Source organism: Neolamprologus brichardi, chromosome 20, assembly GCF_056152115.1.
Source record: "Neolamprologus brichardi isolate AB-2024 chromosome 20, ASM5615211v1, whole genome shotgun sequence".
NCBI classification, from domain to species: domain Eukaryota; kingdom Metazoa; phylum Chordata; class Actinopteri; order Cichliformes; family Cichlidae; genus Neolamprologus; species Neolamprologus brichardi.
The window spans coordinates 7,774,531-7,792,756 of record NC_142123.1 but is presented as its reverse complement, the minus strand read 5'-3'; the positions used below and the strand labels follow the sequence as shown (position 1 = coordinate 7,792,756).

General features: G+C 39.2%; 2 protein-coding genes across 2 annotated transcripts; both read right to left on the bottom strand.

Annotated features, from left to right (window-relative positions):
- Window positions 1–3,246: 3,246 nt before the first annotated feature.
- On the bottom strand, window positions 3,247–8,087 carry actr8 (actin related protein 8). The gene is made up of 13 exons (XM_006785404.3): window positions 7,832–8,087; window positions 6,977–7,147; window positions 6,757–6,867; window positions 6,424–6,528; window positions 6,127–6,300; window positions 5,707–5,800; window positions 5,489–5,621; window positions 5,104–5,257; window positions 4,851–4,946; window positions 4,637–4,777; window positions 4,232–4,541; window positions 3,963–4,126; window positions 3,247–3,835 (listed from the first exon to the last, which is right to left on the bottom strand). Exons 1-13 carry the CDS (start codon window positions 7,964–7,966, stop codon window positions 3,692–3,694), a joined length of 1,932 nt encoding a protein of 643 aa, XP_006785467.2. The 5' UTR covers window positions 7,967–8,087; the 3' UTR covers window positions 3,247–3,691.
- A 4,627-nt stretch (window positions 8,088–12,714) lies between these two features.
- On the bottom strand, window positions 12,715–18,214 carry il17rb (interleukin 17 receptor B). The gene is given in 11 exon segments (XM_035905556.2): window positions 12,715–13,521; window positions 13,523–13,900; window positions 14,101–14,366; window positions 14,773–14,868; window positions 14,941–14,970; window positions 15,177–15,212; window positions 15,350–15,485; window positions 15,610–15,716; window positions 16,041–16,157; window positions 17,916–17,940; window positions 18,058–18,214. Coding segments are annotated over 11 exon segments (1,332 nt in total). The 5' UTR covers window positions 18,160–18,214; the 3' UTR covers window positions 12,715–13,482.
- Between the last annotated feature and the right edge of the window lie 12 nt (window positions 18,215–18,226).

The window sequence follows — 18,226 nt, the reverse complement described above, 5'->3', positions numbered from 1 at the left end:
GAATATACGTCAAGCAGACAACTGATTATCAGAAGTGTGAGATGCTCAAAAATATACTCCGGTGTCCTGTTATACAGGGTGGGCCATTTATATAGATACACTGTAATAAAATGGGAATGGTTGGTGATATTAAAGTCCTGTTTGTGGCACATTATTATATGTGAGGGGGCAAACTCCTCAAGATGAGTGGTGACAATGGTGGCCATTTAGAAGTCTTGGATACAACTTGGATACAACTTTTGTTTTTTCAATAGGAAGAGGGCCATGTGACACATCAAACTTATTGGTAATGTCACAAGAAAAACAATGGTGTGCTTGGTTTCAACGTAACTTTATTCTTTCATGAGTTATTTACAAGTTTCTGACCACTTATAAAATGTGTTCAATGTGCTGCCCATTGTGTTGGATTGTCAATGCAACCCTCTTCTCCCACTCTTCACACACTGATAGCAACACCGCAGGAGAAATGCCAGCACAGGCATCCAGAATCCGTAGTTTCAGGTGCTGCACATCTCGTATCTTCACACCATAGACAATTGCCTTCAGATGACCCCAAAGATAAAAGTCTAAGGGGGTCAGATCGGGAGACCTTGGGGGGCCATTCAACTGGCCCACAACAACCAATCCACTTTCCATGAAACTGTTCATCTAGAAATGATCGGACCTGGCACCTAGGGCTGGGCCATATCATACCGTTCACGGTAATACCAGTATAATGTTGGGCAACGATAAGAAAATGAAATATCGCGGTAGAATATGGGTAAAACGAGCATGCGCAGTGCCTTTGTTTTCATATGCACATGGCGGAAAAAGCATGGCGGAAAAAGCATGGCGGCGACGGAGAATGAGGAGAGTGAAAGCGGATCGTTAAATGAAACGGATGAACCAGAATTGGTTTGTAAAAATGCTGCAACTTCAGTGGTGTGGCATTGGTTTGGCTTTCGTCCGTCAGATACAAAACAAAGCACTATTTTTTGTGGTGGTGGAGGCCAACAGGTGGATGAGGGAAAGGGGAGGCAGGAGGAGCAGAGAGCCGAGGCAGCCGCCGGCCTAAGTGTCAGGTGAACTGAACTTCAGGTAGTTATGACCTGCAGTCTATCTGGGTCAGATATAAACCATAAACCGGACGCAAAGAAGTACTTTTCTCTCTTATTCTCATTTAAAATGTCTAGTTTTAAAAAAGTAATTATTTGAATCTTACAACAAACGATTGATAGATTGATGCATATGTACCATCAAAACTGTGTACATCACTGTCACAACAGTGTTTGCTTTCATTCAAAGGCTTTATGATTTTTCCTGTAATGGTGGGCCGGTCTCTAGTCCAAATGCCCGGGCCGATTTTTTTTGTCCCAGTCCAGCCCTGTATGCAGCTCATTTGCAGTCTGGTGTTAAATACATCTTCCTATTCGGAAGGCAGAATTTCCGAGTTTCTGAGTACAATCGAAAGCACCACGACTGCAGTTTACGTGTTGGATGTAAAAAGCGCACATGACGCTGTGATGTAGGCTAGAATCATGGCGGCAGTCAACGACGGTCCAGGCGTGGGATTTCTCTTGTGGAAATATGCACATTATTTTTTCCTTTCTATTGGTAGGTGGCACAGTGCACTTGTGGCAAGTAAGCAAGCTAGAAGACTGTCAATCTTGCTGGGTATCCAGTTACGGAAGCAACACATTAACAAGAGAATTCTGAGTAAAACCAAAGTTACTTTCCCTAGTAACTAGTTACTTTGAAAGTAACAAGTAACTTGAAGTAACTGAGTTACTTTTGATAGAAGTAACTAGTAATGTAACTAAGTTACTAATTTAAAGTAACTTACCCAACACTGGTCACCACCCATCTTGAGGAGTTTGCCCCCTCACATATACTAATGTGCCACAAACAGGACTTTAATATCACCAACCATTCCCATTTTATTACAGTGTATCCATATAAATGGCCCACCCTATATCTTAGATAGCAAGGAGCAGACGGCTGAGTTTATTAAACTCCACCGAAACAATCTGCAAATGTTATTAAAATTTAATAAACTATCATCTTGACTTTATTTTTAGTTAGCACATACCTTAAACACTTCAAGCTGTAAGCTAATCATAGTTATATAAGAGCAGGTGCATGCTGGTGCAGTAAGCTGTACGTTTTATGTCCAATGGATGCCTGATCTGATTAGTCGGACTAATCGCAAAAATAATCGCTGACTAGTCGACTATCAAAATAATTGTTTGTGGCAGCCCCAGTAGTCATATTGATGGAAAGGTTTTTGTAGTTTTCTTGTGTTATAGCTATTTGCATTTCTTTACTAAGGTTACATTGTACTGAGTTCTAGATAAGTGCTACTTTTGTGTAATAACTGTTAGGGTTATCATGATCTGATCACTTGATCATTAACAAAAAATACTGGGGGGTGGCCAGTGGTACTCTTCAGCCTCCTACTACATGGACCTATGGCAACACCATCACCCTACTGGAAAGTAGCCCTCAGCCTTTTATAGCTGAAGAGTAAACAATTAACTCCTTTTTTTTTATGCATTTTAAAATTACTCATTATTACTCATGAATGCATTTAGGTTATTACCTTGGGGGACCTAGCCTAACAAAGAAACACAGATGTTCTTGAGAGTATCTGTACTTTAAAGCTGATTATATATGGCCGTGATATGAAAACACTGCCTGACTGTTATATTACCCGCTCCTCTCTCTAGGTAAACGCCTACACTACATGTGTAGGCGTGGGGCCTTGCACAGTGTCTTAGAAGCCAAGGAAAGATGATAAAGTCACAGTGCTAAGGCCCTTCCTCATCAGCTGTCACTGTCACAAGCAGTTTCTTGACGCCTTTCTGGGAATTCCTACACGTAGGGGCCAGAACGGCTGATACCGCAGCTATCCACATCACTTCTTCCCTCATTTTCTGCGTCGGCTTTTCCAACTTGCAGTATCACCAGTTTCTTAGATATGGGTTATGATTCCTGGGAGTCATCAGCTAATGTATTTTTTTGTATCCTTCTGTTGAATAAAAAAAAATACCACTGAGTGTGTCTCCTGCTATTATTGCCACATTTGGTAATGACACAGCTTGGTTCCACAAAGAGTTGGTCGGTACTAATAGCAGTATCACACCTTTGGCTCAGCACTAATTGTTAGGATATCTAAAATCAATAGATAATTTGGTAATGGCACAGGTATACATTGTCTTTTTTTTTACTCAAATTGCAAAAGTTTATTAAGACTTGGTTATATCAGTCTTGTGTGTGAATATGATATAATTCCAAGGAGTACACTTAATCAATCAATTCCAAATATCTTATACCAGGTATCATGGTTTTACTGAATTAAAAATTCCAGACATTCATGAACATTCAGAGCATTGTGATACAACTGCAGTACATGACATAAAACTGTCAAACTTATTTAATACTGTTCAGAAGTAACAGAAATATCTGCATTGTCTTAAACAGCCAGGAAAAAACACTGAAAACACTGGTGACTGTGCTAGAATTGTCAGAATTTACTGTCGCACTATGTATAGAGTTTATTTAAGGAATTAAATCTTTTTTCTGGAAAAACAGTTCTCACTCTTCCTTTATTTACTGCAGAAATGTGCTCGACAGTTTGCCAATTTCATCCTTCTGCAGTTCACTGAACAGTGGGACAGTTTGAGTCACCGTTTCAAGTAAGAAGAGCCTGTTTTCACCACACAAAGGCAGCTCTTTCACGGAGCATTCGGACACCAAAGCGGTGCCATTCCCTCTGGTGGATCCACATTTCTTGCGTGGTGTCCAAACATGCCAGCACTGCTCCACCTTTCCATGATATCAGCCGAGGATCCATGTCCTAGAGCACATACGTGTCATATAAAATACATTACAGGATCAGTCTGCAGTATAAAGTTACCTGTCTTTTGAAGACAGATGCAGGTCTGTGACCTTTTCTGAGACATACTAAGGTCATTTTGGGGTACCTTTGGACGTGTGACAACTTCCACATTGTCTACCAGCCTTCTGAAGGACGGTGGCATCTTGTTGATGATGCGGTGAAGAAGGAATTCCTGAACTCCATGAAACATGAGCCCCCCTCCCACAACCAGGATGGAGCTGTACATCTTTCGTTTGGTTTCATCTGATGCTGTAAATGAAATGTGTACAGAGGCTCAAACAGGATATCCCATGGAAGTTTTTATTCTCATCGCTAGATCTGAATATAAAAACAAAAATTAACTTCATCACTTACCACAGCAGTCGATGCTATGCAGGACTGCCTTATCTAATCCTAATGCTTTGCTCTCAAATTGGCTCATGATGGCCGTCTTCCTGGACAGATGGGCAGACACAGGCTCTTCCACCTCTCCTGCTCCCATCAGGGACTCTCCATGGGCAGCCCCAAGCTCTGTTTCTCCCTGCATCCCTCCTCCTCCTCCACCACTCCCACAGCTCCTGGGTAGATCTGACAGGTCCCCAGTCCCTCCCTGACTGCTCATCTCCCCTTCCAAACATCCACTTGGTCTGGAAATAGCTTTCCTGTCTGCAGCTGATTTGGAGGACTATTGGAGAAAATAGTTAAGTAAAAAAATAGCTGAGAACCATTTGCTTTCATTGGTTTCAGTCTATGAAACCTGTATGTGTGTGTGTGTTTTACCTGGTCCTGTTTGCTCTGTGTAGCAAGGAGGTAGTGTTCATCATGAGGGTCCTCTGAGTCGCCTTGGGAACGGAACTGAAGCGATGACATCTTCTGACCTACAATCCCAAACGTTGTCGGGTAAAAAAGGCCCATGGGTGCCTATAAAGAAGACAGAAAAGTAGTTCAGCACCAGTATCAAAACAGCATCGTCTTTACCTTCTGATATAATTACCTGTAGTTTCTCATCCCCAAGTCGAACCTGGTACAGAAGAGCCGGGGCCTCTGGAAAACGTGTCTGAAATTCATGATCTTGTAGCCCTGATATGTCCTGTTAAGAGAAAACAGAAAAAAGATTTTGTAGTTAATATGTACTTAAAATTGCTCCATCGATTATTTAGAAGTGAGTATGGCTAAATACTCAAAGATGCTAACAAATCATTGTAATGCACAGACACTAACACCCTCCAACCCTGACTAACACACACTTGATCTAGATGGCAGAAGGTCTCTTTCAGATGCTGCAGGAGCTGACAGTCTAGTCTGTTAGACAGCTGACAATCTCTGTAGGGAAATCCTGCCCTCTGCAGGAGCCAGAAGAAAGTGCGGGTCACATCTGAGCCACCGTATGCTAAACACAACCTGCAAAGTCCCACAAATACAAGATACCATGTAAGACATTTGCTAAATAATGCAATAAAAGCAGGAAGTGAAACTAACATGAGTTTTAAAATTAAATATTCACTGTTCTGTGTTTGTTGTCTGTGACAACCGGGTCAAATAATTAAATATTAAATATATTTCATATGAAATAATGTTTAATATTAAATGTATTTAATTTAATCAAACATAAACGTGAGTTTTGAGCCCTACCTGGAGTTTCGATGTGACACTCCGTCCTCCACACAACAGATACTGGTCTTCTGGTCGCCTACATCCACGACACAAGCGCTACTCAACCCACTGCCAAAAGTAGCACACACCGACTCCTGGTGCACAATGATAGCTACACACAAAAAGACCAGGAAGTAAGTTGATGGAAACAAAGAAATTTCCACTTAGTTACGTGTGAAGATTTACATGTGTAATACCTGAGAACCCTATATTGAGCAGCAGCATGTTCACAACCTCTTTGATGTGCTGTCTGTTGTAGATGTCAGGGACCAACAGGATACATCTGTAATACTAAAAGAAATAATGCGAAATGAGCAACTGATGATTAATGTGGATGATCATCTGTTTGAAAGTTTATGGAGCACAAAGCCTGTAGAAAGCCTCTATTACAGAAGCAGCTAGCTAGAGAGAGAGAGAGAGAGAAAGAGAGAGAGAGAGAGAGAGAGATAGATAGATAGATAGATAGATAGATAGATAGATAGATAGATAGATAGATAGATAGATAGATAGATAGATAGATAGATAGATAGGGTCTTATTTTTTATACTAATATTAAGAAATGAGGGATTTATCAAGACTACTGCATCCTGCTATAGAACTGAGAAGTTTTCTCCTACCTTTAAATCTTTGAGAGGGATCTCCAGATGCTTCTGAATCACATGACTCCAAATTGTCTCAAGGTCAGCCAGGACAGCAGTCAGTGAGCCTCCAGGACCAGCATGCACATTGAGCTGACCTCTGACTACAGGCCAGTGGATGTTGTAACAGTCTGTTGGATTCACATAAAGAGCCTATGCAATAGCAGAAATGGGGAGGGGGGGGGGGATTGATCAATCAAGGCTTTAGGTAATGAAAATGGCTTAACAAGTCATATTTCACAGAAGTTACGAGTTTGCTCAAATACATTCACCGACCTCCTCTCCAACCAAATAAGGAGGATGGTGGGTTGTGTTTGTCCACTTCACTCTGGAGCTGCTGTCTAGCACCGCAGGACGGATCTGACAGTTATACGCCCTGGCCTAAAAACAAACACACAAAACTGAACCACTGCTATAAGAAAATACTTTTATGATTAACATCATAATCAATTAATGAAAAGAGTTATTTTCTATATTGTATATCAGCTATTCAAACCTTACTAAGTTGCTATAGGACCTTAAGGTCTTTATTTCTTTATTGTATAAGATAGAAGAGAATCACACTGCATTGTGTTGCTTTCTTCCCTAATTTCTCTTTTATAACCATACCTGATCAGCAGACACAGGAGTCCTCCGCACTCCGTTTGACATCTTCTTGGACCATATAGCCTGATCAACCATTTTAAGGCCATTCTGCCTCTGCTCGTTGCTTTCTGGTTTCTGTTGGATATTAAGACAAAACAATAAGGATAAACACTTAAAAATGATACCATTTAATTTGACAACAGTGAAGTTGTATTATGGGTGCACCTGGTTTTGAGTCACATACATTTAGACCTTCTCTCAACAGCCATGCATCTTCATAGCGGGGCTGGCCACTTTGCTTGTGCCTGCGTGCTATTACATGTGGGACCGTCACTGGAAGGGTGTCCGTTGCTCGGCCAATGCGGAGTGTCCTCGATCCAGGGTGGATGACAACTACAAAATTGCTCTGTATTTGCTGTGAAAAAGAATAGAATTTTCAAGATTCACCCAACAAAAGAGCAACTGTGGACACCTGCGCAGCCTCTACTCTTATGGAAAGACTGGCCACTAGTTTTTGGAAACTGGCTGCATGGATTTGTTTTCATCCAAGGGCTCTGGTGAGGTCAGAGCTATGTGAAGGATAGTCTATATTTTCCATACCACACTGGAGCTGTTGGCATAATGTTAGACGTGCCAGCACAAAAACTAAAGCAATACATGCTGTATTATTAGGTTTAAGCCTTTAAAAAGAGCCCAAACCCCGTCATGCTTGCAGCTAGTCTTAACCCCAAACAAAGATACTGACTGTTAAAGAGGAGCTTAAATCGGAAGGGTTAACACGTGTTTTCATCCGTGTTGGGAAAAACAAAAAGAAGTCAACAATTTAGAGCTAAAATATTTCAATATCAGCTTTAACTCAACAGCTCTTAGCTTTAAACCTTGTTGCCACATGTAGCAGGTTATAGACCCATTTAGCAACAGTATACTACTAAAACAGTGTACTAATACGATAGTAAACGCACCATCACAATAGTTTAGCATGTGTCCAGTGAGAACAAAATGTTCATGAAAAATACAAATGCTACATTATAGATTTCTGGAATTATATACGGCTATAGTTCATGTATACAACAGCTGGGTAATTCATTTTCCGTCTCACCTCTTGAGGAGGCTCTGGTATCGCCGGAGGAGCGATGGGTCTTTTCACCCCGCGCTGCTGCTCCTTCTCTTTCTCCCTGTCTCGCTCCTTTTCTTTGTCCTTCCCGTTATCCTGCTCTTTCTCCGCCTGGGTCATGGTCTCCTTTCCACTTAATCCACCAAATACTTAGAAATGACAAAGTCACGGTCTTCTAGTCCCAGCGAGATGGTTCAAAGTTGAAGCACAAGCTAACGCCGTTGCCTTCCCTCTGAATGAAAAGTTTACTTCCGTGTTTGGTCACGTGGTGCAACATTTCGATTTCTATTTGTCCAAAGATTTCTCTGTGCGTCTCCGCATTTTTGTTTGTTTGTTCGTTCATTTTTAATACATTTTATTTTCGTTTTTATATTTTTTAGAAGACATAATATTCCATTGTTTGTGGTGTGAAGCGTTAACGACTGACGATAATAGTTTTTCCGATGGTACAGGATGTTGTTTTAGATCGTTTTACAAGACGTGGCAATATCTTTCTTCATAAACTTTATTTAAACTTTTAGAAGAAGAAGAAACAAAAAGGAGCTACAGCTCCATCCCTCTGCGCCGGTGATAGAAAAACATTTCAACATAGCATAGCATAGCATCTTTATTTATAACGCACTTTACATCCAGCAATGTTGGTGCTACAAATATAAAACAAAGAGAAAACAGTTTAAATTACATACCCAATATCTTAAAATTAAACATAATATAATTAATAAGAAACATATTAAGAGACATCAAGTCCTGCTCTGCTGAAAGCCAAGGTAAATAGATATTTTTTAAGACGTGATTTAAAAACAGATAAGGAAGGTGCCTGTCTAACATGTAAAGGCAACATCAGACATGGGATTTGGGATTTTTATATAATATTTTCACATGATGTGGCCAGTTTATATATATTATTTTCCTGGGTTAGTATGGGGCCTCTAGGAGTGATGTGACAGTAAACAAAACAAATCTTTGCATTGATTATTTTTATTTAAGAGAAATCTATTAGTTTTCCTGTTTGACCATTTGATTAAAACAGTGTTATTGAACCTGGGTAACTGAAAATCCCATTAGCAAAACTGGTTAAATAATAAATCTCTAGGCAAGCCAGATCCTGCACTTCTCTTGATGCAAAGCATAGAGTATTTAGTACCTGAGTTCACAGAAGTTGTTACTTATCAGAAGTCACCAGAGGTTTTTTAGAGCCGATACCCCTAATCCTAAAAATGGGTAGTCAAACATAAGAGCTGGGGGCCAGAAATAACCTTGTAAAGACTCTAATTTGGCCCACTGGATGGCTGTGGAACAAATGAAGGAGGAACTCTTTCACTCTTATTTTACAGCTTTTCCTACTAATAAGAACCTCCCCCATCACCATTCAGACTTCAGCAAAGTAATTAAGTAATAAATAAACAATTAAAAGACAGAAAGGTTCCCGTTTTCACTGTTTACTATAGAATTTTCTTTTCACAATGAGACTAAATGTTTTGGTTTGTTTGTTTTTTAAAAGAAAATTTTCTGTGAATTCAAAACCTTTCCTGTAATTACAGAACAGTCTGGAGAATGAGCTACCAGAAATTCTTTCCTACAGCTGCATTTCTTTATTATGTGGAAAAACTTAGATGTACAGTTCAAACTACAATTTTTTTTCTCCTATTAAGATATCTCAGGGAATAAACGTGGTAACATGAGTTTAACAACCCTCTCTAGAGGGTGGGAGATACATAGTAAGATAAGTAACTGCTTCTGAGCTAAATAGCATAAGCCCTAAATAAACAGCACTTCCCTAAAAAACCTTTAATACTCCCATAATAAAATATATTTCTTCAGTACCGCGACCATGAATTGAATAAATGGTTCAGAAAATAGAATAGTCTCCAGTGACCACCATCAGCTCTGTGAAGAAGCTCAACATCTTGTGGAATATTTCAGAAGGTTAGTGGAGGATTTTATACAGACACATTAATGCAGAAGAACAAGTGTTTATTTTCTAATAATTTCCACAAGTTCCATGTTGGCTTTTGAACTCATATAAAATGGCTTGGGATAGGAATGAAGGAATTAAATCATTACTGTGAGTCTTACTATTGAACCAATCTGGACACATAAAAAAAATTGTTGAAATGTACAATTAGATGAGGTAATTCCTTTTAACTAGTCTGAGGTTCAGGTTCTTTATTCCTGTCATGAAACCTTTGGGAGTAGTGATTTTTTTCACATTCAGATTTGGGGTTCAGCTTCTTCTTTGTTGTACCTTTGCACAAACTTTGGGGAATCAGTTTCTAGATCTGCTTTCTGATTGGCTGCTCCTCGAAAGATGGTGCAGTGCATGTCTCACAGAACCATTTTTGTGCTAGGGCATAGTATCCTGCTGAAAGAGGCTACAGCCATCACGGCATACTGTTTCCATGAAAAGGTCTAAATGGTCTGCAACAATGCTCAGGTAGGGGGTACGTGGCAAAGTAACACCAAATGGATGGCAGGACCCAAGGTTTCCCAGCAGAACATTGCTCAAAGCATCAGAGTCTCATACGCAACAAACTGCGATGCACTGTGTATTCTGACACCTTTCTATCAGAACCAGCATTAAATTTCTCAGCAATCTGAGCTACAGTAGCTCGTGTGTTGGATTGCACCACATAGGCTAGCCTTTGCTCCCCACATGCATCAATCAGCCTCGGTTGCCCATGACCCTGTCGATGGTTCACCACTGTTCCCTCCTTGGACCACTTTTGATAGATACTGACCACTGCAGATCGGGAACACCCCACAAGAGCTGCAGTTTTGGAGATGCTCTGACCCAGTCGTCTAGCCATCACAATTTGTCCCTTGTCAAAGTCCTTACGCTTGCCCATGTTTACTGCTTCTAGGCCATCAATCAACAGCTGACAAGACGTTAAATGTATTGCCCTCGTTGGTCCTTAAAAGAATGGAGAAAGCAGTTAGAGAAAATTAAAGAAAAACACAGTTGCGTTTATTTACAATAAATGCATGGAGCCCACAGTACCTGAAGTATTAGTGAATAAGGAGCTGTGCAGAACGACGGACACAAAGGCATCATTCAAAATCTGTTAAATGAAGCTCATATGAGCGTACTCACAGCACTGTCTTCACTTTAATCCCCTGAAAAGTGAAAGACGTGTGCGTCCTTACTGACTATAATTACAACGAACATTGTACTTACTCTGTCACTGTAGGATGAGCTTATGTTTGTTTTACTTGCAAGCACGGAGCTAGTTCCGCCCATAAATTTTCAGAATAAAGCACCACGACAATGGCTCAACAGCTGCTTAAAGTAGGGGAATGCTAAAGAATGTAAATTGGACATGACATTATCACTGGTAAGATCAAATGTAATCAATAATTACAGGCAGCTATAAATAAATACAAAGGCATACACGAAGGAGAGAAATTAAATAGCAAACAAACTAAGAAGCTGAACATAATTAATGATAGACAGAACTCAGGAGTCCAGTAATAAATAAAAGCAAATACTGCATATATATCACACATGGGGCGATAATTTGAAAGAAGTGAACGTGATTTATTAGAGTACAGATATTGAGAAAGAAACTATTAGGAAATTAGACTGCAATTAATATACCAGCAGAACAGAGTCAGGGGAATGAAGCAGGACAAGAGACCAGTTATTTGTACTTCGCTGCTCCCTCCTGTCCTCAGTCCCCACAACACGGTTTTGATATTTCCTTGCAAAGACTATACATCTTTGAGATCACAAAAAACATTTGTAAATACACTTCATGATTGTGTAACACTATGAAACCAAGATGGAATATGTCCACCATGACAAAACAATATTTATGGTCACAACACTGGAATTTCATCATTTGTTGTCAAGAATGTAAACAAAGGTTTCAAAATTGACAAGATCAAGTTCATATTGAGTGCCATGGATATAGGTGTGATGTTTCTGCATTAACAGTAACTCTACAAGTATTTTATTCTAAATACAGTTTTACAAACCAAAATATTTTTAAAATGCAATTTAAAACAGGAAAAATATGTGTTAAAAGCTAATATTAGAACACAGATTTTTCTCCTACTTCTCCTTTACAATTCCATTTCCTCACTGCATTTCCTTTCCCTTTTAGTTATTGGATTAGTTTCTCCATTAGTCTTTCCTCAGCCTGAGTCTTTTGGTCGTTTTTCTGTTGGGAAAACAGCAAAGCAAATGAGTCCTCTGGTCTGTTAGAGAGAGACATGGGTTGGCCACCTGGATTTTTCAATCTTGCTGTTTGCACAGAATTTTGTGTTGTTAAGGAAACATTTTTTAAGAAGTGTTTGTGCTTACACAATTACATTCACTCTTAAATGTTCAGCACTGATGCATGATAAAATATGAAGGTATACTGCAGTGAAATGGGCCTGATCAGATGACATGTTGAAGGTAACGTGCTAGCAGCTAGAACCAGCACCCAGCCCCGTTACATTTATAAACAGTGTTAGAGTCAGGCGGTGCTCCATTAGGGATGTGAAGAGTATCCTACTGTCTCTGTCAGCAGCAAAACCCTGGTACTCTGTGCTTTATAAACTGTGTTCATTTGCTACTAAGGGGCACTTGGGCTAGCAGTAACAGTTAATTAATTTATTTCCAGAAAATGAAAAATGTGTCTATCATAAATGGCTATTTTAACCACCAAATGACTTGGCCTGTGCACTTATGGATGCACTTTATCTGCATAATGTTGTATATTCTGCTGTTGCTTATGTTTTTGGATGGAGGGCCAGTAGATAGACCACTGCCTAGTAAAGTACATATCTCCCACTAATGTACATATGGAGAACTGCATATCACATGGCTAGAATTTGTAGAGAGACAAAAACACACATCTGCAAACAATTTTCAGCATACCATCTATGCAATGTGCTCATAACAAAAAAACCCTTGTTTGACAGGGTTGAGTTTGAGCCCAGAATCCTTTTAACCGGAAGACAACAGTCCACAGCCACTCATCTGCTTTCAATTTTTATTTGAATAAAACACACTAGATTAAGGAAACATACAGCTTATCTAGCGAGCTCCAGCCTCCATGCGACCATGGATGGATGGGCAGCTTATCCAGGAGCATGCATAATGGTTCATACCAGTGCTTCTCTTTAATTGAGATACATATAAATATATACATTCCTGGACATCCAGGTTAGGATATTCTTAGGAGCTTGAAAAAAGAAGGCAAGTTGACTTTTAACTTCTCATCCAAGAGGCTTATTTAGTTCTAAAAACAAAACGTGGAGAGTCCCAGGTTTGGGTCGCCATCACTGGGGATTTAAAGGTGAAACCACTATGAGACCTTGGCCCACACTATCATGTGACCTACTGAGGTCACCTGAGGCGAGACCAGAGTGGGGACTAAATGTGCCTGGATCTCAGGACTGCACTGTAGAAAGCCAGTGGTGCAGTGGACACCGATGGCCTCCTTTACTCTTTGATAGAGAATTATCTGTTTTCTCTTTCTTTCTTTGTGCGTATTAAACATTTAGGCGCAGTTCCAAATATATGCTTTCATCATATTTATACAAACAAACACATGAATACATTCTGCAAACAGTATCATTAGTAAAATCATCAGCACCTGTTCAGACCCATCTTGATCAAGCAGTCAAAACATTATCATGACAAATATTCAAATTGTGGTGATCACAGAATTTAATGGTGACTTCTTTGGAAATGCTAACCTGATGCCCCCTTAGTGTTTCTACACTTTCCCTCAATGTCAATGTGCTGTTCTCGCTGTAGGAAACGCCCCGTTTACAAATCAGATTTATTATCTTCTTGTCAATCTGCTCGCAAGTGTGAAGACCCTTGTAAAGTTTTTTCAAATCCTTCATCAGACAAAAAGTTTTGCAGACCCTCAGTTCCAGGGGCAACATACAAGAACTCTTGTCCTTCTGCTCACCCAGCTGCACCACCCAGAACTTGGACAGCTCACTGGGGTTCTTTGCGTTGCTTGCCACCATGTTAAGAATCAGAGGGTAAAGGTCATGAGCTGCAGCTGGGATGGAGGATTCTGACATGCTGGGGTCAGGAGGACAGTGGCTGGGCTGTGAAGAGAGCGAGAAATGATTTTGATACAACACAGTAGTATATTTAGACATTTAGACATACTGCACTTATAAGTTCTATCACATCCTTATTTTGTTTCTTGACTTAAAGATGCAAGAGTCCAGGTAATCGTGTGACATTGAACACATATCAATAAATATGACAATGACTAAGAATGATGATTTCATATAGACTGTACCTGTGGACTGACAATAAGGACTTGGTTTGCAGACTTAGCTTCCTCAGCCAGCCAGCGCATCGGCCCCTTCTGTGCAATCTTTTCTTGCTGCCAAATGTCAATTGCAACCTTGCAGCCGCCATGCAACTGCAGGAACTCTGCAAGTGCCACAACAGCACGCTGGAATGCTGAATTTACAGCAGGGTACACCAAAAGGACATGAGGAGGCACCACAGGAATGTTCTGGTAGTCCTGTAATTTGCCAGCTTTAACATTCCTATTTTTATCTGGGTAATAAGAAAACAATGGAAAGGAGAGTTAGTCAGCTTCAGCAGCAGCCAGCAGTGTTAAACGTTATACTGTGTCTAGAAGGGGAATCCCCAGCTTTGACTACTTCTTGTATACAACTTGTAAACCTAGGATGGTGAAGCAGAGTTTCTGTGCTTTGGAAAGCATTTTAAGGTAAGATGTTTAAAGCATTTATTTCCAAGTGACTCCAAACATAGCTCAAAAGGCTTGCAGGTAAGGCCATCCTGTAGCAGGGAGCCTTTTTGCTAAATACAATTCAGCATTCAAGTAAATCACGTTGTGCACACACAAAGTAAACGTGCGTTTGGTTGAGCATATATTTTTCCTATTCATCATTAATAATTCAGGTGCATCTTCCAAAAAAAAAAAAAAGTTTATATTTACACATTATGCAGAATGAACTCAGGATAATGAGGATGACCACTCCTCCGGTAAAGATGATGGCACAGATGATTACTGTCGGCGCTGCAAAAGCGGGCACTTACAGAGGAAACACATTTATTCAGATTTTATTGATTCAGTACAGGTGCTTTAGGAAATTGTGACTCGTACCTGGAGTAGTTAGCCCAGTAGTGACCTTAACTGGAGTAAATAATTAGAAAAGATAGATTAGTCACCACATGCATTGTAAATTGGTGTAGTAAGTATTTAAAATCATACAGTGCACTTCATGCATGTGGTTTGATATATTCCCTTGCAGTACTGGGAGACTGGGATTTTCTATATGTATTTATCTTTGCAGACTCACTGAAATTATTAGCTGAACTATACTGAACAGTATTGCTCACCTGTAGTTACATAAGGAGAAGTTGGTGTAACCGTTGCTATAAAACAGAGAAAATGTTAATAGTTTTACCATTTATATCTCCTAAGTATATTGTGTCCGTCAAAAGTTTTGGCTGTAATAGGTTTTACAAAAAAATTTTTTGAAAAAAAGAGAAATTTAAAAAAAAACACTTACTTTTTGGTGGTTTAGGAATAAAAATAGATTCCGTTATATAAACGAAATTGCCTTTCACCGGTGGAGGCAAAGGGAGATTTGCAACTTGTATTAAATTGTGGCCATAGGTAGGGTTTACAGCATAATGAAACCATATCTAGGTTTCAGAACAAAAAGAAAAAAAAGGGGAAAAAACAATTAACAGCATCACAGACCTTTTTCCCTATGTAGGAAATAGGACCAAAAGATATGATCAGTACTACTAAGGTTAAGACTGATACCTGTCCTAATTCATCCAAGCTTGCACTGGCCAAAGTTGGGTTGTATTTACAATGGTAGTCTTGATTTTGTGTTGTGATGCGAGTGGCTGTCAAATATTTAGTACTAGCTGCAGAGAGAAAATAACAGACTGAAATAAATTAGTCTGCCTTTAGATATTAACCAGTGAGTGTCCATGACAAGGATCCTGACACACTAAGTACACACTGTATAAAATGCATGAAAGAAAAGGAAAAATCTTCAACATCTTTTGCTGGATATCATCTCAATGTCCTTAATGTTTCACCACCATCAGCAAATAAAACATGTGCAACAAAGACCTACTGTCTGCTCTGCAAATGTATGATTGTTTAGTAAATGGCAACATTAAATCTGTCATAACATCAGTAGTACCAAGTGCTATATAAAAAACACACAAAATGTGGTCTACAACCATCAATGTTGATCGCCCAGCTTATGTTGAGCATGACTCTTTCGCCTACTGGCACCGTCTTCAATTTCAAGCCTGCCACTAGAGATGGAACCAAGGTCGGGTGTACTGGGGGAAAACCTGAAATGAGAAACAACAGCGGTGCTCACTGTCCCCGCAGAGGGATTGTGTTTTCAGATATTTAAAGAGATGGTCAGTGTTGATTTGGCAGCTGAAATATATTTTGCAGCTTCTGTAACAGTCTTTGTTGCAAAAAAGATAAAAACAAACACAGTATAATGAAACCTGAAGATCTCAAATGAGCATGGCTATTACCATATTTGATAACTCACAAAATATGTAATGCATTTTTTTTATCTTAAATTCTTACTTCATATGCATTTGTTATTGTAATTTTCCTTTCATGTGTCTGTCAGTGATGAATTTTTTTTTTTTTTAAAAAAGTGTAGAAAAGTAGTAAAAATATGACCACTAGTAGCTTTAGAGTCAATTGCAAAAAAGAAAGTTCACCCTTTTTAAATTATAACATATTAACATATCAGCAAATATTAAAAATAATCTGCTGGCTGTTAGTAGATCTTAAAATAATACAACCTCACATGAACAACACATGACATACTTCTTTAACAAAAACATATCAAAAAGCAAAAGCAGTGTGTGAAAAACACCCTTACTGCTTCCAAAGGGATTAAAAGTGAAAAGCAGCAGCCAGTTTCTGCTAATCAAATCCACCTGATTTGCTAATGATCACAAAGTTTTGTGAGTTTGCTGGTCTGGGAAGTTCAGATGTGTGTTAATACAAAAGTTGCAATCTGCAATGTTCACAGAAACCGCAAACAGCCCTGGAGCTACATTTCAGACTCTACATGCCCCAACTTGCAGTTAATAAATACGCCAGCAGATTCATCGAACAGTCAAACCATACTCAGAGAAATTTGTTACAAATCTGAAGGCTAATACACCTCCAAGGAGACAAAAGACATTCTAATGACCATCAGTCTGGGATGAGATATAAGTCTGTTAACATATAATTAATCTATAGTGAGGAATATTATTCACACGTGGAAAGACAGTTAACATCTTTTAGGAGTGGAAGTTTCATCAAGCCCCACAAACCTCAATGAAATGAAGCAATGCCTTCACAAAGAGCATAACAAAATTTCTCAACAATAATCCTCCACAGCATGAGAGATTGATGAAGTCATAGTTTGCAGTCTACGAGTGCCAAAGTAATTAAGTCTTGAGGTGTGCTTTCACACACTCCTTCTGCATCTTACCGTAGTTTTTGTTAACTAAATAATGACACTGTGTAATATCTCAAGCTACTGAACTTCTACAAGAGTACACATCCAGAATATTCTGGGTTTGCACAGCTGCCATCTGTCAAACTGTTCAGAAGAAAAAAAAACAAGAAGTAACAGACTCGGGAAGAGTTTTTGTCCTGGAGCAGTGGCTTCCACCTCTCTACACACTTGACTGTAAACATGGCACAGAAATACTCAGATACAAACACAGTCTGGGCTGAGGGCATTTTAATTGTAAAATGATGTACAGTGCTGTTGTTTTTCGCCTCTGCTGGTGCTGCCAGGCTATTTTGTATCTTTACTTATTTATTTTTATTAATTCTATTTATGTATTGTTTTTAATCTTAAGAGACAGCCAAACCGAATTTCACTGTACTCTAAATCTTGACAAAGATCTTTATATTCTACGCGTTGCTGTTCATCTGAGGGAGTATTTAACACATTTTAGAACCTGGCAAGAACCAGATTACTTTGGAACACAAGGGTGCTCGTAGTCGACCTGAAATAGTTTAAACATAACATATTGGCAGATTATAGTTTCCATCTAGCGCTAATAAACATGAAATGGGCTTACCATGATATTCTTCACATTTCACCTCCTGAAAAGCAACAGCACAAATAAATGAGCGTGTAAGATCGCTTTGAAGTTTGAATTAAAATAAATAAATACATAAATAAATAATAAAGGATTACTTAAAAAAATGTGGGTCACTTACAATGTTATGTGATGTCACCTGGGCAGCGACACAAAACAGAAAAAACAGCGTGACTCCCCACATAATAAAACACCAGTAAAAGTTACAGAAATAAACGATCATAAAGCCGGGTAAATGTTTAACTACCTACAGGAGCACTGTAGTGCTGACGCTCTGAATTCCGTTATTT

Coding starts and splice junctions, on each gene's coding strand:
- actr8 (XM_006785404.3), bottom strand. CDS start 7,966: ATGACCCAGGCGGAGAAAGAGCAGGATAACGGGAAGGACAAAGAAAAG. Junction 7,148..7,831: donor TACCAGAGCCTCCTCAAGAG/GTGAGACGGAAA, acceptor TCTTTTTCACAG/CAAATACAGAGCAATTTTGT. Junction 3,836..3,962: donor AAGTTGTCACACGTCCAAAG/GTACCCCAAAAT, acceptor TATGTGCTCTAG/GACATGGATCCTCGGCTGAT.